Source organism: Mytilus edulis, chromosome 2 (genome assembly GCF_963676685.1).
Source record: "Mytilus edulis chromosome 2, xbMytEdul2.2, whole genome shotgun sequence".
Taxonomy (NCBI): Eukaryota; Metazoa; Mollusca; class Bivalvia; order Mytilida; family Mytilidae; genus Mytilus; species Mytilus edulis.
Window position 1 is genome coordinate 31,007,958 of NC_092345.1, and position 24,466 is coordinate 31,032,423.

Here is a 24,466-nt window from a genome sequence, read left to right on the forward strand (position 1 = left end):
GTTTGGCTCAAATAAATCTTTTACTGGACGAAAATCGGAAAAGAAAAATTTATCCCTAGAGTTGTCTCCCATTTTCGGTAAAGTTACGAACATCCGCTTACCATCAGGGCTTAAGGCTGGCCATATAGCCAAAGACCAATGCATTTATTCTATTTGGATTTTTTTTAATATAAAACCAAGTAAGAAAGGAACCACACTGACAGATCATTCTTCTGTGAATTCATTATGTCCAAGATTCTCTCTATCTATTATTGTTTTCATGATAATAGTCAATAATGGAGAGAAAAAAATGATAAAAAAATGCCATTTATTTAAGGGCAACAAGTCCTATTCAAAGTCATCTCACAGTTTTGTCGTATTAAGATAACTGGTAGAGCTGATCATTAAAAAAAAAAATATTTCTCAAATTAAGATTTTCTCTATTTATAACGGTATTCAAAATAATAGACAAGACATTCATTTCACCCCATGTTCTATTGCTTCGAACGCCATTTCAGCTATCTTAATTTGCAGGCATGGTCACGTCTTGACACATTTTAAAACCCCAATGATGATAGAACTTGGTAAAGTTTTTGTTAAATTTAGTCTAGTAGTTCAAAGGAGAAGATTTTTGTAAAAGTTGGTGAACGACGACGACGGACGCCAATTGATAAGAAAAGCTCACTTGGCCCATTGTACCAGGTGAGCTAAAATAAAGTGGATCGTTCGAATAGAAGCCCGTTATCAATGTTTGATTATTTTATTCCAACGAAAAACTAAGTGAAATATGTACATAAAAGTTATCAAATGCTAACATAACTACTGATCCATGATCTGAATGACGTCAGTCTGGCATAAACACTTGGGAAATCCCCGGAGCACGTGCTTATACCCCACGAAGTAGCCCCAGCGAGGTAAGGGGTATTCTCTGAGTAGCATGTCATCGGTCCACCACTGTCACCCTGAAATAAAAAAAAAAATACCAACATATTCTCTAAAAAAATAACACCTAAATATGTCATTAATGTAGTCGTAATCAGTTATAACGTTAAAAACCTGTATAATATGATGAAACGCTGAAACAGACATTCTTTTTATAGGACCGCAAACAATTTTTTTGCGTCGTATAATGCTATCATGTCGTCGCCTGCGTCGTCTGAAGACACATTTTGTTTCCGGACAATAACTTTAGTTTCGGTGAATAGGTCTCTATAATTTTTTACCAGAATTTCAATACCACTAGAGGAAGGTTAGGATTGATTTTGGGTGTTATGGTCCTAATCGTTTAGGAATAAGGGGTCAAAAAAGGGGCCCAAAATAATCATTTTTTGTAGTTTTCAAACAATAACTTGTGTTTAAGTGTATGAATCTCTCTGAAATTAAATTCAAGTTTCCATACCATGAAGGGATGGTTAATATTGACTTTGGCTCAAAATGTTTTGGAATTAGGGGCGAAAAAGGGTGAAACTAGTTTTTTTTGGTCAAGGAACAATTAAGACAATTGAACAGCAGTGTAAGGGAGGTAATTCTAAAACATTTAACATACAATGTTGGGTATGTTCGGATTTATCTCCCTTACACTACTTGTAAATCATTTATAAAGAAATGACAGGTTTTGGATTAATTTCGAAAAAAAAGGTGGGGGTAGTAGTTTTCATTTTTTTCCCTCCAAATTTCTCAAATTCCAAATTTTTGAAAAGGTTGAAGAATAAATCTTTAATTGCACAATATCGCGCAATAGATTTGTAAGATCTTGACATTTGTTTTGTGTCAGAAACTCATATTATGTAAAAAATTTGATCGCAATCCAAATTCAGAGCTGTATCAAGCTTGAATGATGTGTCCATACATGCCCCAACTGTTCAGGGTTCGGCTTCTGCGGTCGTATAGAGCTACGCCTTGCGGAGCACTTGGTTTTTATTTGACATATGGGCTCTACATCCAAAGATAGGCAGGTTAGTAACCGTTAGTTTATTGTCTTTTCTACCAATAATTTTCAGCGGAGTTATTACTAAATAAACATTGGATGAGACGTATAGACAATTATGTGTTGTAATTTATAAGAGATATGAGGTCGGCAATACAAACTAGACTAATATACACCATAGACTAATTGACACCAAACGTACGCAGCTATATGGCTTTTACGGAATCTAACAATAATTTCTTATGTCTAATTTATCAAGAACTCATTGTAGACTTGCAGACGATTTAGAACAGACAATGTGTATAGACACGGGTATATTTTTGGAGCCTTCAGAGAGTTTTATGTTATATTTGTTAGGTTGCTATCTTATTGACCTATACCAAAATCTCATTTATGGTTTTTTTTCTCTCTAGGTCTATTTTCAAAAGTTAATTAGATTTGTGGTCAATATTCTTATTAAATAATACATATGAATGACTTACACTACAGGCTGATTTACCAGATTCTAATATACAAATGTGTCCGTCATTAATAGTAGCACCACTAACAGGTGCCCATCTTGTAGAACATTCGGAATTGCGGATGATCGTCATCTGAACATCTTTTAAATTGTCAGGACTGCTTCCACCTTACAAATGAAAGGTTTATTATTTCGTCGTTATTTATTTAAGAAGTGTATATTTATGATTATACGTCGAGGGGTAGAAGGCATGTGCATAAAACAAATATATACACAATGCAAAAAATATAAAATATAATCATATACAGGATGAACAGAAAGTCACTATACTATATCTATGCAGTTGTGGTGTCCACTCTTCTCAGTGCAAATAAACTCATAAAAGATACCAGGATTGAAATTTTATATTTGAACCAGACACTCGTTTCGTCTACGTACAAAAGACTCATCAGTGACGCTCGAATAAAAAGATGTTAGAAAGGCGATATAAAGTACGAAGTTGAAGAGCATTGCGGACCAAACATGCCTAAAAGTTTTGCTAAATACAGCTAAGAATCTTAATGACTGTTTAATGAATGAAAAAGTAAGCTGCATAATTAAATGATGATATTAGTTATATCAATCAACTTCTTTTTACAAGGGGTACAATCAAAATCACGTGATGGATATACACACACCGGAAGTAACAGTCGAGCAGACCGCTTGCAAGGTAAGTAGTCGTATTTACTTGTTTACATCAATAAAATTTAATAAATAAGGTAGTTCACCGAATGTCGGATACTATCTAGTTTTGAAATACACAATTATCCTTGCTGGAAAGCGTGCAGTTAATGCTAACACTTCGACACAGTTCCAAAATTTCACCAGATAACACACACACCTCATATGTTTTTATAACAAAATTTCTGAAAAGTCAATGTTATGGGAGTTTTTAGTGGAAAAAGAATGCATTTTTTAATTTATCATCTTTAATTTTGATTTAATCAATCAAATAATTACGATAAATGGTCGTTTGACAGGATAATAACCGATTTTCACAAATGATACCACACACATCCCATTTATTTAACGGATAACACACACACACACACAAACCGAAACTGAAGGTATGTACAAAGTTTCAAGCAAAGTCAAATGGCCCGAGACCACAATTATTTCGTAGTGCATTTCTTTTAGAACATAAATGAAAATTAAAAAAAAATCCCACCTGCGCTTTCTCAAAGAAACTTTTACAGTGTGTTGTACTACTTTTGGGACAAATCATATAAAAATTATAGAAAACTTCATCGCCTCTAACTCAAAATATGGACAATTTTATCTTTAGGGCGTCTTGAAATCTTTTGACAGCTTCCGAAGTACTATTTTTCAACCTTTTTCACCTGGACCAAATCACTACTTTCCTTTAAAATTCTGGACTCAAATTTTTTTACAGTGTAATTTCACCCCCTACTTGTAATTTGAGGCATTAAACATGGAGAAATAGATTTGGAAGGGTTATAAAAATTAATGGCAAGTAACCCACTGTCAACACTAGGGACTATATTTGTCAATCAAGGGACGACAATTGTGGTCTCGGACCAAATGATGTATTTTACTACATTATACTAAAAACATAAGAACAATTTAATATAAGCCTTAACCTATATAACATTTTAATTGAAAAGCAATCTCTCATCGCTTTAATTTTCTTATATGTCGCGTGGTGTATCTTACAAAACCTGGTAAGAGGTCTTAAAAATTTATACAAGTGAACTCGGAATGTTGTTCTGTTCGACAAATCATTTTGCAGCTTTCACGACCTTGATTGTTTATCGAATGTTAATCGAAGGGACTTAACGCATTTGTATAACGAAGGGCGAACAGGTTTGATTAACATACATAACATAACGAACTGCATGTCATGATGATTGTTTGTTTTAACGTTCTTTGCGATTAGCTTAAATAATGTGTGTGTGTTATCCGTTGTTTGTTTCAGTGTGTGTGGTATCATTTTTGAAAATTGGATTTTCGACAATAAACCAAGCGTTTATCGTAAAAATGTTTATTGTATAAATCAATAGTAGCGGTGTTGAATTGAGACATGCATTTATTTTGCCAAACAAATCATAAAGAAAACTATTTTATGAAATTTTGATTAAAAATATTCAAAGTGTGTGGTTATCCGTTGAAAAAATATTGAGTGTGTGTGTTATCCGTCGAAAATTTGGAACTGTGTCGAAGTGTTTGCAATAACTGCACGCTTTCTAGCAAAAACAATTGTTTATTTTAAAACTACATACTATCCGACATTCGGTGTGCCAACTTATTAATCAAAATTTAATTGATATAAACAAGAAAATGCAACTACTAACCTTTCAAGCGGCGAGTTCGACTGTAACTTCCGGTGTGTGTATATCCATCACGTGATTTTGATTGTAACCCTTGTTTTAGTATGATTACAAAATCATGGATGCATATTATTAATACCCTTTTCAAGCTGTTTACGTGAAGATTTATTCTCCGGCTTGTGGATGCGGTCTGCGATCTATGTTTTTTTGCATGCAGATACATTTCTCGTTTCACACTGCGCGAGAAAATGATTTTTCGTTAATTTGATTGGCTTATCCGGCATCGAGGGACGATATTACGACAATGGTTATTTGTAAGGTTGTTGCTGACTGGCAAAGATTAACATGATGCATATTTCTTTCATTGCAACGGGCGTGCAATTCCTGGAATAAAAAACACAGTCACACTGTTCACATAAAAATGTTTTTTTCTTTTTTTTTTTTAAATTTTATTATATTTGAAGCTTAGGAAGCAACTTTTTAATTTCAAAAAGGGGAGGGGTGGGGTTGTTATTGTTTAAGCAACTATTTTTTTTACAACAAAGGGGGTGTCGGACCCTTTGCACCCCAAATTCCTTTCTGTGAACATATAACTTACTTCCGGATAGTCTTCCCCATCCGGAAAGACTGCAGATGGATCCAGTAAAATCCTGAGTCGTTGGAACAGCGATCTTATTTATTTTTACACCATAAGTCAATGACTCTGACAATTCTAATAAAGCAATGTCGTTTGGGTATCCACCGCTACTTGAACTATAACTTGGGTGCTGCAACGAAAAAGAGAACGTTTATAAATAGAAATATCAGTATGTTCATAATTGAAGTCAAATTTTTATTTCGCATTAACAAAAGTAATTGAATTTTCAGCGTTGAAATGTTGTTTGTGAATCTGGAAATCATTCTTAAGTTGATTCAACAGGTTGAATCGTTATTATATAGAAAAAAGAAGATGTGTCTAATTGCATCTATTTGGAAAATGGTTCTTAACTTGAAATAATGTTATTGTCTCTCGACAAACAAACACCACTGCGTCTTTTAAAAATATAATAACTTAGCTTCGAATGTTTTGAAAATAAAAACAAAGCATTATTATGATTAAGTTACAAGATTATATGTCATGTAAAATAAAGTTTCAAACGAAACAAATTACCATGATAATTCTGGCGAGCGAGCGAACTGTTCTAGAAGTATCTGATAACTTTGTCATTCCAGCTGCAATCCGTAGAGTGTTGGCTCTACAAACAAAATATAAGATATAAAATACTACATGTACAGTAGACTTGTTTTCACTCAACCCGACCGTGCGAGGGCTGTATAGCCAGTCAAGGTCGTTTAAAACTTCCACAATCTTTTCACTCAACACTTGAAATGGTAATAAAAATGTCAGTGAAAAATATGTGTTCCCGCAAACTTTTAAACGATGCAATCATCAACAGAAATGTTCCATCATCGCAGATTTAGTCTCCTCTCATAGGTCCGGATGGGCTTTACAGGATAGAGAATAATGGGCAAAAAATAGAGACAAAGACGGTCGTAAAAAGGAGAAAAATAGAGACAAAGACGGTCGTAAAAAGGAGAAAAATAGAGACAAAGACGGTCGTAAAAAGGAGAAAAATAAGCAAACAAATAAAGAATAGAGAAATTCATAACTAGAATCTCTATTTCGTTGATCTCTTTCTATTGTTCATTTTGCCAAAAAAACACAAAAAAAGCGCGGTAACATCATTATTTAAGGGTAGTGACTCTTAAAAGTAGCGGACTAACAATTTTGGCCTTGTTGACCTATTTGTTGATTGAGTCTTACTAATCATTCTCACTGTTTACAGTTTTTTTTTCTAAATCCTGTAAAGTTTATGCCAAAAAACGCAAAACTAGGTAAAAAAAATAGTGACAATAATTCCTATAAGGTCAACTGACAATTATATTGACTTTTTGAAGATCTTGTCCTGCTGATTAATTTTGAATCTTTTCGACAAAGTTCTTTTTTGTTTAATTTTTCCTGCTGATAATAATTTCTGTTTCAGTATATCTCTATAGACTACTATAAGTGTTGCCAAAATTCCCCAAAAATAAGGGTAAAAATATTATTTAATATTATTCAAGGGCAATAACTTTCATAAAAAGCGAACTTTCAATTACGACTTTGTTGACCATTTTTTTGCTGTTAACAGTTTCTCTTTATCTTCTATTGCTTTTCTCAGCACACATGAATGATAAATAGTTATCAAAGGTACCAGGATTATAATTTAGTACGCCAGACGCGCGTTTCGTCTACATAAGACTCATCAGTGACGCTCATATCAAAATATTTATAAAGCCAAACAAGTACAAAATTGAAGAGCAAACATTTAAAGGGCCACTGAATTTGACGCGGGTTTAAGATATATTTCATTTTTAATGTCTGAAAGATCACTGAGTTAAAAATGAAAAAGATGACTTACGAACTTCCATCAACACAATGAGCAGCTGTTACAATCCATCGGTTGTCTATTATAGACCCGCCACAGATATGATACCAACTTCCGCCACTTCTCATCTGCAGTGATATTTGCCAGGGGTAGGTTTCGATTTCTGCGTTACTCCCTCCAACGATTTTACTACTTAAACCATCAACATCCGGTATCCCATTCTAAATATGAAAGCTTAAAACTAAATTTAACGAAGTATTCAGGGAGACTTTCCTAAAATGTTTATCAACATTCCATACATCCCTTTATTTTGTTTTAAAAGCGGTTTTGCTACCTCAATTTTCCAAAACGAGTTGGAAATACTTGATAAAATTGCATGCATATATTGGTGATTTTGAATCTGTTCAAAGTTTAGATTTTTCTACCCTTTATACCACTTTACCTCATATTCTAATTAAGAAAAAAATCATATCCCTTATTAACTGGGCATTTCAGAATGCGATTATATATGTTCAAACTCTTTTAGGTCTTTTTTAGTAGCAATAAACAAAAGAACTATGTCAATTGGACATGCTTTGATACTATATATGCGCTTGAATTTTTACTTGATAACATTTTTGTTCGCTTTGGAGATTCCGTATATCGTCAAGTTATTGGAACTCCAATGGGGACTAACTGTGCACCACTTATTGCGGACCTGTTATATATATTGTATTGTTATGAGTTACAATTTATGACTGAAATTAACAAAGACCCATCGAAACAACATTTGATACAAAAATTTAACAATACTTTTAGATATTTGGATGATATATTGGCTCTCAATAATGACGACTTCAGTATGTATACTAAAGAAATATATCCTGTTGAACTTACTTTAAATAAAGCTAATACTAACAATGACCACTGCCCTTTCCTCGATCTTGATATCTATATCATTAACGGGAAGCTTAATACAAAAAATTATGATAAAAGAGATGATTTTTCATTTCCTATCGTTAATTATCCATTTTTAGATGGTGACGTTCCCTTGTCACCATCTTATGGTGTTTATATATCTCAACTTGTACGATTCGCTCGTGTATGTAACAACGTATTAGATTTTAGCGAGAGAAATTTATGTATTACTGAAAAATTATTACACCAGGGTTTTCGATATCACAAACTGGTCAAAACATTTACTAAATTTTATCACCGGTATAAGGAAATAATTCGTAAATATAACTCAACATGCAGACATCTTATACGCTCAGGTATTTCGCATCCAATCTTTTATGGTAATATTCTTTACAAAGCACAAAAATGTCAGTATTCATCTCAAAAGCTTACAAAACCTTTAAACAGACTTATTAAGAAGGGATATAGTTACGATACTGTTGTCATTAAAGATTGCATATTTTGGCTTTAATATTGATTCACTTATAGGGTCTTTGCATCCGAACTAAACACATTTATTTAAAAAAAAACAGTTATTGGCATGACACGGGTTATGTTCTTCTCATATATCTTATGATAGTATGATACTAAACCCCTAACGGGAGGAATGGTGCCTGATATTCAAATGATGAAGACATAATCTTTCAATCAGTTTAATTGAGGTCTGGAGCTGGCATGTCAGTTAACTGCTAGTAGTCTGTTGTTATTTATGTATTATTGTCATTTTATTTATTTTCTTTTGTTACATCTTTTGACATCGGACTCGGACTTCTCTTGAACTTAATTTTAATGTGCGTATTGTTATGCGTTTACTTTTCTACATTGGCTAGAGGTACATTGTATAGGGGGAGAGTTGAGATCTCATAAACATTAACTCCGCCGCAATTTTGCGCCTGTCTCAAGTCAGGAGCCTCTGGCCTTTGTTCGTCTTGTATGATTTTCAATTTTAGTTTCTTGTGTAAAAGTTATAGTTATTGACCAAGCAAGTCGGTATATGCCATTTAATCTGCACAGCACCAGATGACCCAATAACCCGAACGACGTAGGAGTTCGGGTTATTGGGTCATCTCGTGCTGTGCAGATTAAATTACATATACCGATTTGATTGGCCAGTAACTGTTTTAACACATGACGCAATCAATTTACGTGAACGTTTTAGAAATGTGGACGTTATTCCGCAATCCACTGATCCTATTTAGACTCATTCTAAAATTGCGATTTAATGGTGTATTAATTTTTAACGTTTCCGTTAAATTTATTCCCAATTTTTATTTAATTGGTGACGATTAAGACTTTGACAATCTTAATCGTCACCAATTATATTACCTAAATTTTGAATGTTAAAAAAAACAGAAAATACATTTCTCTTTTAAAACATTTACCCCCCCCCCCCCCCCCCCCCCAACCAATTTCCTTTTTATTTACACAGGCAAATTTCACTCCCATCAATTTCACGTGAATTTAAATTCATGTGAATCTCACGTGAAATTCACATCAATTTCACCTCAAACGAGCTTATACGTGAAACTCACGTGAAAACAATTTTTGTGAGTTTCACATGATTCTCACGTGAAACTCATGTGAATTTCACATGAAAATCACAAATTATAATGAAAAATATCAAATTTTTTTGTTGTAAATTTCACGTGAAATTCATGTGAAAAATTTCACATCAGAATTATGTGAATCTCAATTCACGTGAAATTCACATGGAAATTTTCACGTGAGTTTCATGTATAAGTTCGATTGAGGTGAATCTCACGTGAATTTTTTCATGTGAATTTCACGTGAGATTGATGTGAAATTCATGTGAGCACATTTTGCCTGTGTACTGTATTACTTTTTAAGACACGTCCATCTAAATAAAGTCTGATTGATCTCCAGCTAACCAGCTAATCCCCGTTTTGAAACTAACTTAAATATGATCCTCATTAAATTCGATCCAAAAATAGTCCTTTTATAGGAATAGCTATCCAAATAGTCGTTATAATTCCATTGAGTCTGAAACTAATCCAAATCAGATTTCTTTTATTCGGATATTTTCTAAGATACATTTCTTTTTTGGCAGAAATTACCAAAAATTGTTTTAACTATCTTTCTAACTTTGAAACACTGATTTAGATTTACGTTGTACACAAAATATAATAAAATAGTTTATGTCCCAACTTAGATAAAAAAAAAAAGGAATGAGAAACCTTTCGTTATCCTATTTTGAAACTACGATGTTTGTACGAAGTTCAACTTTGTCGTAATTTCAAGGCAGATAGCGGATTCGGGGGTGGGGCGAACAGGTCTTTAACTCTTGGATTGGACAAAGTATCGTGTTTTAGCTTAAAATCGTCAATTTTTTGTCTTTAGTCTCGCTACACTCGGTGATATTTTTTTTAATTTGATAGAATAACGCCCCTTTTAAAATCCAGGAACCGCCCCTTAAGATAAAAATAGATTTAAACTGTGCAGTATATCTGAGGTAGTTAATGTACACCTTTGCTGTGCATTATCCAGATTATAACACAGTAAGAACAAATAGATTTAACTCTTGCCATGTGTTAATTCGGAGTTAATTATGACGTCCATTATCACTGTACTAGTATACATATTTTTAGGGGCCAGCTGAAGGACACCTACGGGTGCGGGAATTATCGCTACATTGAAGACCCATTGGTGGCCTTCGGCTGTTGTCTGCTCTATGGTCGGGTTGTTGTCGCTTTGACACATTCCCGATTTCCTTTCTCAATTTTATTCAGTCATTGGAATTACATTTCAACTTACCGAAAATGAAAATATTTCTTTAATTAGTTCTCGTCCTGGTTGTACTATTTTCTGTGTACACACTGAAAATAAATCAATGTAATTTAAAACAGGCATATAGTGTCTTGATTGTTGGTATTAAATATATAATAAATACATGGTAATTTCTATTTAGGAGCATATGAGCCAGAAATTGCAACATCCTTACCCTGAAAAGTGGAGAAAGATTTTTCTAACACGTTTGTCTCACAAAAGACGACGTTTGACCCATTCCCTTTTTCTTGCTTTTTAGTCTTGCTTTTTGAATTACTTTACAATAAATTGTAATTCAAGTTAAATATTGTAAATCAGACAGTTTAAACAAATTAATATTTTTTGCTGAACAAAAATCACTGTAAAGATTAAGTTTGGCTCCCCTACCCCCCCCCCCCCCCCCCCTTCCCCCCAAAAAAAAGTCAGTCTATTCCTACGTCACCTTTGAGTTACTGTACAATTATAAGTAAACTATAATTCATGAAAATATATTAAAAATCGGACAACTTGAAGAATTGTTTTGGAAATTTTCCAAAAAAAAGTCCACTCTAGTTTACGATATATTTAATAATCAATTTTCACCCCAAAAAAATGTAACTAACGTACATAACTATGTATATAAACGTTGTGCATAAAACATACCATAGGCGTCTTATTTACGACTGTATTACTAGATATTCCATTAGAAGAGATGCAACTTTAAATCACAGTAAACTTTATAACACACTTTAAATCATAATTCGTTTTGTGTGTTTTTTCAAACATTTTTTTAAAATACTAACCTGCAAAGCCAAATGTCAGAAAAAGAACAAAAGTCTTCATTACTGGCGTTTTTAGGTGGTAATACAACGGTATCCGACGTCGTCTACTACTAGTTGAACCTCAGTCCATTTTCAATTTATACCTTAGTCCATTACTGACCATATGTGTTATTCCAGCAATAAACGTGATAATTCAGAAACAAACGGTCACTGAAAAGTGCTTTAACAAGGTCAAAATTTGTCAAATTCGTGACCTTTACCCAAATTTACTATGTCAAGTACTGGTTCTGTTCACGTTATAAAACAAACGTATGTTTAGTTTTGGGAATAATTCAATTTACACTGCTAGTCAATTTTTATAGCATCTGATAAGTTCAGGAGATTATTCATTCGAAGGACTACGACCAGTTTATCGTGTGAATATAAAAGTGAAGCAAATCACTGTCGTTTACGATTTCGGTACAGTTTAAACACAAACGAACTCTTATTGGGTGTATATATGTTGTTTATACGCGCATTGGAACAGCTGTAGGAATTCTATTCAGATATTTGTGTAGAAATTAAATTAAAGCTGGGAGAGACAAATATTTATTCGAAGCAACAATTCCTTAAGCTGCTTCAACTTTTGCTACGTGACCGTGAAGCAGTTCAAATGCTCTCAATAACTGCATGATGGTTAGAGGTTTCTTTCATGTTAAGTCAAATGGAGTGTAACACTTCTAAATGTTAATATAAATGTAAAAAAGAAGAATTTCCGATGCCATAATTTACTCACATCCAGCTGTCAGTACCTTAGTGGTGACATGAAATGGTCATAATTATGAATTAACTGTTTACAACACTTTGATTGTTGTCGAAGTACAGCGGAATATTTCAGCTAAATGCTTTGTTAGGATAATTGTTTCGGACGTTTTAGATCTTAAATGCTCTTCAACTTCGTACTTTAATTGACCTGTTTTTGCTATTTTGATCCGAGCTTAATTGATGAGACTTTAGCAGACGAAACGCGCGTCTGACGTAAACGATTCTTTGATGAACTTATTAGTGTATTTATGTTGAAACACAATATAAACACAAAACAATTACAATGTGTTAATGCTGTATTTACATATTTAAAAAAAAACATAATTCAGTTGTATACATACTGTTGTATGTCACATCTAATAAATTGCAAGCACATATATGCATATGTGTGAACAGATCAAACATTTCTGCACCCAGACACAGACTGTTTACATGGATCAATTAAAGTTCACTGTATGCAATCCACACCGGTAAACACATGTGTGGTCAATCAAACATATCAAAACCCATGCAAGCATGCAGTATCGATCGAAACATACGTTTGCCTTTGTCGATTACATACACACTAGACTAGTAAACACAATTTGAATTTGATCTGAAATGTTCATTTTGATTTGAAAAAAAATTATATTACTTCAATCTATCTGTAAATGTTTCAGACTTATCCGTTTCCAATAGATTCAGTACTGTTCAGCAAATATGCTTGGAGTAATTTATTTTAAGATCTGTTCAGCTTACGAGATGAAATTTTAAGGGACTGAATTTTCGGTTGTCCCCTGACACCGTTTGCGAATATGGTCTTGAGGAAACGATGATAGTCTTGAGGAAGGGGACGATAAATGGCTGACCCGTGTTAAGAGAGAGCCATATCTCTTGCACGTTAAAGACACCCTTGTAGGTTTCGAAAAAGAGCAGGCTAATGTCGCTACAAGGCAGCACTCACACCCGCAAAGTGGAAAGAGATTAATATAAATTGCAAAAACTTGTTTCCCAATCCCTATAAATAAATGTGTTTAAACTAAACTACGGTGAACTCAATCTAGCTGTTTGATTATTTCGAAGAGATCATATAAAACCTTTTATTGCGTAAACCCTCAGGTTTACGCAGTATATATTGGACGAGTGATGTAGTCTTTCGGAACACCGGATGTTATTCGGTATTCGGAACGCTTCTGTTTCTTTCTATGACCACCTTTCAAATACATGCGCAATAGCTATGACCACCTTTTAAATGCATGCGCAATAGCTTACTAATCTGTTGAATATGCATTAGCATCTTAAGTTGCTATAGAGATATTTTACGTATGATCTGAAATTTATTATGATATAATATTTTGTTGCACACGACTACAAGCTGCTAATATTAACCTACATGCGTAGTATTTTAATCAAACGATGTAACCAGCTGTGTTAAGATATGAGATAAGATTTCATGTAAACAATGCGCTTTATATTCTGAACGAAAATAATTAAAAATAAAATGTTTAGAAAGAGTTTTAGTAGCATTTATTTTAGATTTTACGTTTAGTGAAGATGTACATGTTGTAAAAAGCAATTAAAGCTATTTATTTTTTTATACTGAAATTAAAGGGAAGTCTTTCTTGCATATGATTAAATAACAGTTATTTTTTTTTTGGTTAAATATTGCAACTTTAATTAAAAAAAATGGTTATTAAAAATAAAATTAAATAGATATTGAACATGAAAAAATAAAATATTTTGAACGAGAACAATTAAAACTAAAATCTTTAAAAAAAAGTATTAGCACTTTTTGAAATTTTACGTCTAGGATAGACCAAGGACATGGAAATATAATCATAAATACGTGCCTCAAATAGGTGTAAAAACGAGGATTTTTCAAAAAAGAGGATTTTTCAAAAAAAAAAAATCGTTTATAGTAAATAACGTTAAAATTAATTATGAAAGTTATGTCCGTATTTATTTTCATTAATATTGCAAATTTAAAGTTATTTTTTTGTTTAAATATTGCAACATTATTTACTTTTTTTTAAAACAAAGAGGTCACATAATAACCTCTGAATCCTTTTCGTCATTAAAATGCGACTGATAAGTATAGATATTCAATATGAAGGGGGAAAAAATAACCGTGACTGAAATCTAAATCTAAAATTTATTTAAAAAAAATACACATTTGACCATGCAGATGTAAGAAATGATACTTCAATGAAACAACGAATTAAATGTGCCACTTTAACTACGACTGATAACCTAAAAATGCATGCATGATTCATTTTTAGCAGACTTAACCAGGTCGGCGATAAGATATCGAATATAAAAAAGAAGATATGGGTTGGCGTCAATGAGACAACTATCTACAAGAAACCAAAATAACACTGATATACAAACTATGGGTCACCGAACGGCCTTCAACAACAAGCAAAGCACGTACCGCATAGTCGGCTATAAAAGGCCCCGAAATGACAATGTGAAACAATCAGTCAAAAAAGAAAATTAACAAAGTCCGTATCATCGTATGCGTAACTTAGTTGCTCACCAAAGGAACGCTACGCAAGCGTTTAAACCCGCGTTCCATAAGTTTGAAGTACGTCGAAATGCAAAGGTATACGCTTGGTGAACGCTTTTACTTCAGGAAAATTTTAATGGAACATAAAAACTTTCATTCAGCTCAAGCGTTTGTCAAGCGTATACCTGTAAACTGCACGCACATAATATACACGCTACACGAGCGTTGAAAACGCTACAGATAAGTTTGAGACACGTTAAGGGCACATTGCATATACAAATACTCGTCGCCTTAAAGCTTTCATTCAGGAGAAGAAGTCCGATACGGGTGAAACTTCATCAAACCTACAGAAGATATTACACCCTCTCCAACCATGCAACATGGGACTAGACATAGAAGTACATGAACTACTATTAGTTTGAGCTGTACAAGATCTACAAAAATATCCCGCCTGCCTCAAAGGTGCATAGGATCGACCTTGGTCCAGCACTAATGATACAAGTACCAACCAGAGTTACAATGACGTGGTAGTAAGTCTTTAAAGGCCACCGAGCGGCCTCCAAAAATGAAAAAAACACTATTTAGTCGGCTATTAAATGCCCCGACCATTAAGATTTAAAAACAAAAATCAAACAAAACTAAACAGCATTACTGATAACAAAATAATTTACGAAAAAAACTTGACCGACATGAATTATGAACAACAACCACTGTACTACATGTTCCTGGCTTTAGAATGGACATTGGCACATAAACAATGTGGTGGCCATAAACCCAACCCTCCCAAATGAACCAATTTGAAACCCTAAGGACAATATATCGCAAGAAAAAACTGTAAATTATCAGTTGCAATTCGCGTCCCTAAAAATATGGGTACGGTGCACAATAATCATTTACATAAAAACAATAGACACAAATCACTGAAATAATCTCACTTACCGAAAGCTATTTCAAAGCTAGTGAACATGCAGACGAACCAGTGGACATAGACGGACTGGTAAACATGTAAACAGACGGGCGAATGTGACAGACTTATTGACAAACATTCACATATAGACAGACCTGCAGTTGGGAATGTAGAAAGACTAGGAGAAACCCCTAGGTACGCTTTACGCACACACAATACACGCTTTAAGCTCGTGCACACGATACAGATATGATTGACAGGTCGAATGCATCAAAATTACTAGCGTATTGGTAGCGTGCATGATTTTTTTACCACGGCCGACGTACGTCGGATCTATACGTTGATGTGTGAAGCCGGTATTACATCAAGTAAACAGGCAATGTCAGTTTCTAATTATTATGCACAACAAAAGTAATATAAGACAATACATCTTTATTAAACAATTATCTAATATATATATACTAGTAATGCCAAACAAGCATTTGGGTTTACGATTGCATTTCTTTTTTTAAAGAAAGCAACTTGTTATATTAATTGGATTGTCTATTAAAATTGTCTTGCCAAGTGCCAACAAAGGCTAAGATTGTGGACCTGAAAATAATACAGGAGCGGATAAGGTGTGTGTGTGATTTCTTTCTGCCCCTTTGTTTTGAAGCCCATCTTTTAAAAACTCAAATGTCCCCCACTGTGATATATATAACAAAAACAAGTCTTAAGAACTATAAAAGAATTAAACAAAGACAGCCGGAAAAAGATAGAAAATTAATGGCTGCATAATAAACCTGTAAAAATATTTACCTTGATGTACCTTTTTCCCACGAAATCATCCAAAAATTGTATCCACGATAATGTTGAATCTTCAGTATCTCAATTATATTGACAACGATGTGCGAACAAAATAAACATACTTAATTAGTAAAAATGTCAAAAATAAGGGACAGTAGTCAAGATTGTGTTATAATACTGATCACTATAAAACAAGCTAATACGTAACAACGAAGCAGTAAAAAGGCATAGAGACAAAGCACAAAGCAAAAATGAAGGACAAGAATACAAAAAAAAAATACCATATCTGAATAACACAATGACGGAATGAACAGAGCCTTGTCATATGTATCAAAGGAACACAAAAAGGCAATCAAAAAAGAATATTATCAAAAATGAAGGACAAGAATACGAAAATTATCTTAGAACAATAGCACGAAAATTATCTTAGAACAATAGCACGATAACGGGATGTAGAAATACAGAGCCGCGTCAAATGGATATCACAAAAAAACAGACTAAACAGTCGAAGTAATATTCATAAAGACAAGTAAAAGAATGCTTCTATAACACGCTAGTAAGATGATAAATAACGTCAGTACCCAGAATCTATACTTCAAGATCTAAACCATCGTTTATTATTGGTTCCAAACCACAACTTTTGTTTTATCTTGATTTGACTTTTGAACTCGTCATCAGATTAAGGCAGTAAAGTTTTATTACCTTAATTCTACTTGAAGTAAAAATATGTATATGATGGTTACATGACAATGTATTATTTTTATAATTCAAATATTACGTAAAAATTAAATATTGATGCCATAGTTAGTTTTCGTCGCTAATTACATTCTTTCATGTATGTTTGGGGTGACATTTACTTCCACATAGTGTCATAGCTTTTTTGAATTTGCAAGTATTGGTTGTGCACGATCCTTTTCATTTTCACCTTTTTTTGTGAGTGAAACGCTAGCTTTTTTGTAGCTGCGTACAGTGATACCGATGTCTTGGGCCATTCTGATAATATGTCTACGGTGTTTTTAAGAAGCTCTGGATCTCAAATATCGTAACATGACTGCAATATACCATATTCACAAGACAACTTAAATAAACTATGATACTTTCTAATGACTTCTTGTGTAACAGTTCATTAAGAATTGTTTGGAATTTATTTTTTAAAGTCGACATATTGCCATTCCCTCGTAATAACAAATCGGTATGACCATCGGTAATGACCATCGGTATAAAATGTGTTTATTATACTTTTGACAAGTAAGTAAAATTAACTATGTGAAACTTCTTATTTTTATTTAGCTAATACTTTTATTATGTTAATAATAAAATTACCTATATGACGTCTTTTTAATGAACGGTCATACCATATGAAGAGTTTAGAAGTATCAAAAGTAAACTGTAACATAGTGTTAATTACCCGACCATATGAGTATATACCTATATGGTCATGACCATACGCGTATGGTTCAAATACTCATATGGTCCGGAACATATATACATATTGTCTCTGTTTTTCAAATGCAATTTATTTGTTAAATTCGTCCTTATGTGCTTAATTTTATCGAACCCTTTAAAGTTTGTAGTTTAGTTGCTCATACTACATTCTCCATAAATTATAGAAGTAGAAAATAGTATATTATGAAAGTAAAGCAGAAAAGATCGTGGAACAAATAGAAACATAATAAAATTTCATATAATATAACGAAAAATAAATTAACAAACATAACAAACTCCAAAGAGATTTCAATAAAGGCAACAGTAGTATACCGCTGTTCAAACTCATAAATCCATGGACAAAAAACAAAATCGGGGTAACAAACTAAAACTGAGGAAAACGCATAAATATAAGAGGAGAACAACGACACAACACTTCAGTGTAACACACACAGAAACGGACCAAGCATCAGACAAAATCCCACGAGAATAACAAATATAACATCTTAAACATATTTCAAAACGGAAAGCCTTAAAAAAAGTGGCACAATCAAAAGCTAAAACACATCTAACGAATGAAAAACAATTGCCATATTTTGACTTGGTACATGAATTTCCTTATGTAGAAAATTGGGAATGAAATCTGGTTTTATAGCTATCTAAACCTCTTCCTTGTTTGCCAGTCTAATAAAATTCCATTATATTGACAACAATATGCTAGCAAAACAAACAGACATAATAAGTAAACATGTCAGTCAAAGATAAGAACACACCATTATAGTGTACTGTCAATCACTATAACACACATAACTGTTTCAACAAAAAAAACAAAGTACATATAGAATGAAATTCAAAACAGTGTGGCTGTGGCCATTGATTGACACATTAAATTCATCCATTGACTGGGACAATTTACGTGAACGTTTGTCTGTAACGACCACTGTTCACGACGACCTACGATAGACATATAAACTGTGGGGTCACCAAAGGTTTCTTAACGCCTTTAATTATAAAATAATTCGAAAAAATAATCAGGAATAACCTTTATGTTTTGATTTATATAATTGATATAAATCAAAACATCGAGTTATTTCTGATTAATTTTTTCGAATTACTTTATTAAGGTGTTGAGAACCTTTGGTGACCCCATAGTTTAAGTGTCTTTAAAAAGTACATAGTGAGCAGTGATCGTTACATACAAACGTTCACCTAAATTGTCCCAGTCAATTGATGAATTTAATGTGTCAATCAATGGCCACAGCCACACTGTTTTGAATTTCATTCTATATATATTAAAGCAAAAATGAAAGAATAGAACTCAAAATTGACCATAAGGGCGGGAGGTAATATTACCAATCAGTAAAGGTAAAAATTAAACAAGTACAAAAATAGATTATAACACGTAATTATGATAGTAAACAACGTAAGTACCTAGAATACTTCAAGACCATTTTGCATTATTTGTGAACATGGTGAAGTTGATACGGAATAATTATCAATACAGTCTTGGTATCTTCAAAAGTATTTTGTAAGTAACAGGAGAAGACGTCTTTGACATCACATTGGCTCGTCAATTTTTTGTTCAAACAGGTCGGTAAACACAATTATAAGAGTTGAGACTTGAATGAAACATAAGAATAAATTATTTGCCGTAAAATCTTCGAACATCATTCACACTTCCAAAGTTAAATTCAGTAGCACGTGTTTCACTGTTACTAATAACATGGTGTATAAAATTGTGCCTTTTAAAATCTTTGTTGAGTTTAAACACATATCCACTCTCTTTAAAACACTATTCATTTATTATATATTATTTTAATCTTTTCCATATCCATTGCTGATACACAGATCCTACGCACTGCTGTAAATTGACTTTTGTTTCACTTATTATTGTTAAACAAAGCTTACTAATCCGGTGTCGAATTGTATTATCCTGAAAAATAAAAAAAACCGGGTTTTGACATTACTTCTAAAGTGCTTGTTACTGACTCATATTTTGAATTCTTTCTGTATCTAATTAAAAATTGAATCGTAATGTTTTTTAAAAGTTTTCGTTCCATTAAAAAAGTTTACTGCTAACGGAACTAACGGTAAAAATATGGTTCAATTCAAAAGAGAGTCGGATCCTTCTGCTTCATAATGTTTTGAACCTTCTTTTAATGTTTTTTTTTTACCTTATAAAAATAAAAGACAATTATATAACTTAAAAAGAAAGGCATTCTCCATTTTCCAAGTGCGAAGTCAGATTTTTCTGCTTCATAACGTTTTGAACCCTCTTTTCATGCCTTTTTACCTTATAAAAGACAGTTATATAACTTAAACAGAAGGGCATTTTTCATTTTCCAAGTGCAAAGACAGATCTTTCTGCCTCATAACGTTTTGAACCATCTTTTAATGTTGGTTTACCTTATAAAAGACAATTTTATATAACTTAAAAAGAAGGGCATTTTCCTTTATTTCTCAAATCAGAAGATACTGTTTTTTACTTCAGGGAAGCAGTGCGTTCTTAATTTGAATTAACGATATGGTACATTTGTTTTTGCACACATTGAATATTTAACTTGCATCACATATTTCGAAGAGATTGTTGAAGAATTTGCATGGTTTCTGACTTAGTCGTGATTGCACTCGTGTACAACTGTTAAAGTTACTTTCGGACATGTGCCAATAACTGTTTTCTAGTATTCTTAGTCGATTTATTCTGTTCCTGACCTAATAATTATTTCTATTTTATCAACGTGTGGTTCTTTTCTGTTCCTATTGGTCAAAAATCGATAATGACATTAAATTTTTTGACGTAATGAAAAAACCGCCTAATAGTTAGTACAAATCTTTTTGCAGATCAATCGAAATCGGTGAAAAAGTCTGTCTGCATATCTTCTAAAAATCATTAGAGAAACAAATACCCCACACAATCTCGTGCAATTCGGTATAACTACTTTCGACAGTAAAATTTACCTTCAAGCTCCCGTTTAAGATTTGAAAATTTAACTGTCTCAAGTGGTTGAATACCGTACCACACTCGATGCAGTGATAGACACAACTGGGGTTGATGTAACGTGTTTGAATATGAAACAGTTGCAAAGAGACGAATATATATAAAGAATTATTTACACTATGGTTAAACATTTTGTATTATAGTTTTGCAATATTTAAAAGATGCTTGATTGACAAGCCATATCGTATACGTACCGACATGTAATCCCATTTGCTGTGCTTTTCAAAGTCACATTCTTTTATTAATAAATGATTTGCACTGTCAACAGCAAGACAGAAAACCGCGTGACGGATTTCAAAATCAGCAGACAATTCCCAATACTGAAAAAAATCGTTTTGAGCATTTCTTAGTGTAATTGAAAAAAAAAACATCAAAATAAGGTGACCATTAACACAAGCTGGACAAACACTCTTGTGTCCTATTTCCACTTATTCTATGCGGACTGGATTATGATAATTTGAATAGCTGGCTTTTGTTTATGACTATATACCAGTATAAAAAAATTATGTATTATGTGGTAAATATCGGAAATTCACCGTTAAAAACTAGGGGGTTGGGGGTAATTTCAGGTTTCCGAATAAGTAGTTAGATCCTGCTCCACATAGTGTACATATCATTTAACTCATGTAAGAGCCACATGTGGAGCAGGATCTGCTTACCCTTCCGCAGCACCTGAGATCACCCCTAGTTTTTGGTGGGGTTCGTGTTGTTTATTCTTTAGTTTTCTATGTTGTGTCATGTGTACTATTGTTTGTCTGTTTGTCTTTTTCATTTTTAGCCATGGCGTTGTCAGTTTATTTTAGATTTATGAGTTTGACTGTCCCTTTGGTATTTTTCGTCCCTCTTTTCAAACTAGGCGAAGAATCTGATATAGTAGGACACATTAGGGGAAAAGTGAACGGTAATATGGTGACGACAATTTGAACATATCCGTCGTCATCTGTGAAACAGATAATACAGAGCAGTCAACAAACTCTTGATGGCGTCTGTAAAATTTTTGAAGGGATGATTTTCACTTCACCACTTAACACTCGGTTTAATAGTAAACCTCCAACAAGTAAATCATGATAGGTAATGCAAGGTCTTAAATATGGTATCACCTGGGAGATATATCCTCCATATGAAGGCGTTTCTGAAAGGTCGATACATAAAAATGAAAATTTCCAAATTGAATCATCTGTTTTGTCGCTAAGTTCGGTTATCAGACGAGCCTCATTGTCAATATTGAGATGTTAGATAAGGTATGAGATAGTCCTAACTGTTTTTACTGCAGCCGTTAATTCAAATTCGTCTGTATTGCGGAACATCTAGCATTGAATTCATATAACAAAGACTATTTGTTTTGTTTACATTTGTATCACAAGTTTAAAATTTTAGTTTTGTTATGGGAGTCTTGCCATGACAAAAGTCAGATATACAAAATATTTGCAAAACCTTCATGGGAATTGGTAATATATCTAGAACCAATTCCGTTAACATTTTGGATATAGTTTCTAAAACTGTTCGTAAAAAACGTTCTCACGGTCGTAGAACAAATCGCAATCAAAGAAAATTTCGCGCCAATCATACCAATATTTCGGACCTAATTTCTATTTCAAAAAACAACGGCAGACATTATCTGTTAACAAAACTCTGTTCGTTACCGGTTAATAAGTTAAATAAAATTTTGGAGGATTGCAACACAATTTCATATAGCAGTCCTAAGTATGAAATTGTTCAAATTATTATGGCATATTGTTATTCTAAATTATTTCCCAAAATTGATCGCCCTGAAGATCATAAAAAACATTTTATTAAAATTAAGTATGTCAATAAAGGCTTTGATTTTGTAAATATTGCCGGTATATTTAACGACCATTCTGTTAAAGAACAAATTCCTGGATATTTTGACAATACTGAGCTATCTCTTATTTGTTATATTTACAAGAAATCTACCAGGAAATTTGTGTTTAATTATAGTCAATTGTGTAAAGATGTTAATATCAGTGAAAATACACCTACTTCATGTAATTGCAGTAATTCCGAATATATTTATGGACCCATTTCCCATGTTATAACAGGAGATCTTAACATTGTTCAAGACCGAGAGTTAAAATCATTCCTCAGTAAAGAACCTAAATATCGTCCCCCGTCAATTATTAATTGGAATGAGTGTCGTAATATCATCCACGACTCACTCCATACTTACTGTATGAAATGGATAAAACGGGAAAAAGCTGACAAAAAATCTTTGGACTCTTTTTTTAATTCAGTAATTAAGATAGTTGATATACGTATTCAACATTTTAAAGAACATTTTACTATAAACAATAACCACAATAAACCTATTTCTCGTATCAAACATAAACTAAAAGAACTAGCCAAGGAATTTGTTTTTGTCCCGGCAGATAAAGCTGCTAATAATATTATTATTGTTTGACGTAAATTTTACATTGAGGTTCTGAAAAAGGAAATCACCAATTCACCAACATTTCAACTGACTCCATTTTCAGAAAACGAAATCTGTAACAAACATAAACTTTTAGCCACCGCTTTACAAGCAGAGCCAAATACAATGAAAGTCCCAACTATGTATTGGCTTCCGAAGCTACACAAAAACCCTTACAAATATAGATTTATTTCGTCTTCAAGCCATTGTTCAACTACTAAATTGTTTATTCTTCTTACCAGCACACTTGGTACAATTAAAAACCTGATAATAAATTGTTCAAATAAGGCCTTCGAAAATAGTGGAATAAATTACTTTTGGAGTGTCAAGAACTCGTTGGAAGTACTTGATAAATTGCATGCTTATATTGGTGATTTTGAATCTTTTCAAAGTTTTGATTTTTCTACCCTGTATACCACATTGCCTCACATTCTCATTAAGAAAAAATTCACACACCTAATTAAATGGGCATTCAAAAAATTAGAATGTGAATATATATGTTCAAACTCTTTAAGGTCATTTTTTAGTAGCAATAAACAAACAAGAGGCTCTCAAGAGCCTGAATCGCTCACCTGAATTTTTTTGGTTTAATCTCTCATCAATGATTATTTTGGCTTTTCAATTTATTTAAATGTTCTTTGAATCGTCCTATTTTCTTCAAAAGCAAAAAAAAATCATTTTCTCCTATGTTCTATTTTAGCCATAGGAGCTATGTTTCTTGACATACAAGGAAATGAAATATAAAATTTATACTAGATACTCTGAAACTCTGAAACTCATTTAGCCTAAGTTTGGCTGAAATTGATACAGCAGTTTCATAAGAGAAGATTTTTTAAAGTAAGTCAACATGATGAACAAATTGTGAAAAAAGTCTTTAAAGGGCAATAACTCCTAAAGAGGTCAATTGACAATTTTGGTCAAATTGACTTATTTGTAGATCTTACTTTGCTGATCATATTTGCTGTTTACAGTTTATCTTTATCTATAATAATATTCAAGATAATGACCAAAAACTGCAAAATTTCCTTAAAATTACCAATTAAGTGGCAGC

The 24,466-nt window shown here is 32.8% G+C and overlaps 2 protein-coding genes across 2 annotated transcripts in view; both read right to left on the bottom strand.

The window, feature by feature from the left end:
- Positions 1-720: 720 nt before the first annotated feature.
- LOC139511934 (chymotrypsin-like serine proteinase) lies at positions 721-16,684 on the bottom strand. Its single transcript, XM_071299128.1, has 8 exons — positions 16,577-16,684; positions 11,604-11,869; positions 10,810-10,871; positions 7,135-7,322; positions 5,844-5,928; positions 5,292-5,460; positions 2,389-2,534; positions 721-941 (listed from the first exon to the last, which is right to left on the bottom strand). Exons 2-8 carry the CDS (start codon positions 11,641-11,643, stop codon positions 783-785), a joined length of 849 nt encoding a protein of 282 aa, XP_071155229.1. The 5' UTR covers positions 11,644-11,869; positions 16,577-16,684; the 3' UTR covers positions 721-782.
- A 2,742-nt stretch (positions 16,685-19,426) lies between these two features.
- LOC139511935 (polypeptide N-acetylgalactosaminyltransferase 5-like) overlaps positions 19,427-24,466 on the bottom strand; it is a 28,327-nt gene continuing 23,287 nt past the window's right edge. The window contains exons 10-11 of the mRNA XM_071299129.1: positions 21,182-21,307; positions 19,427-19,922 (exon numbers count right to left, since the gene is read on the bottom strand). Coding sequence (XP_071155230.1) covers positions 19,800-19,922; positions 21,182-21,307 — 249 coding nt within the window. The 3' untranslated portion in view covers positions 19,427-19,799. The remainder of the gene's footprint in view (positions 19,923-21,181; positions 21,308-24,466) is intronic.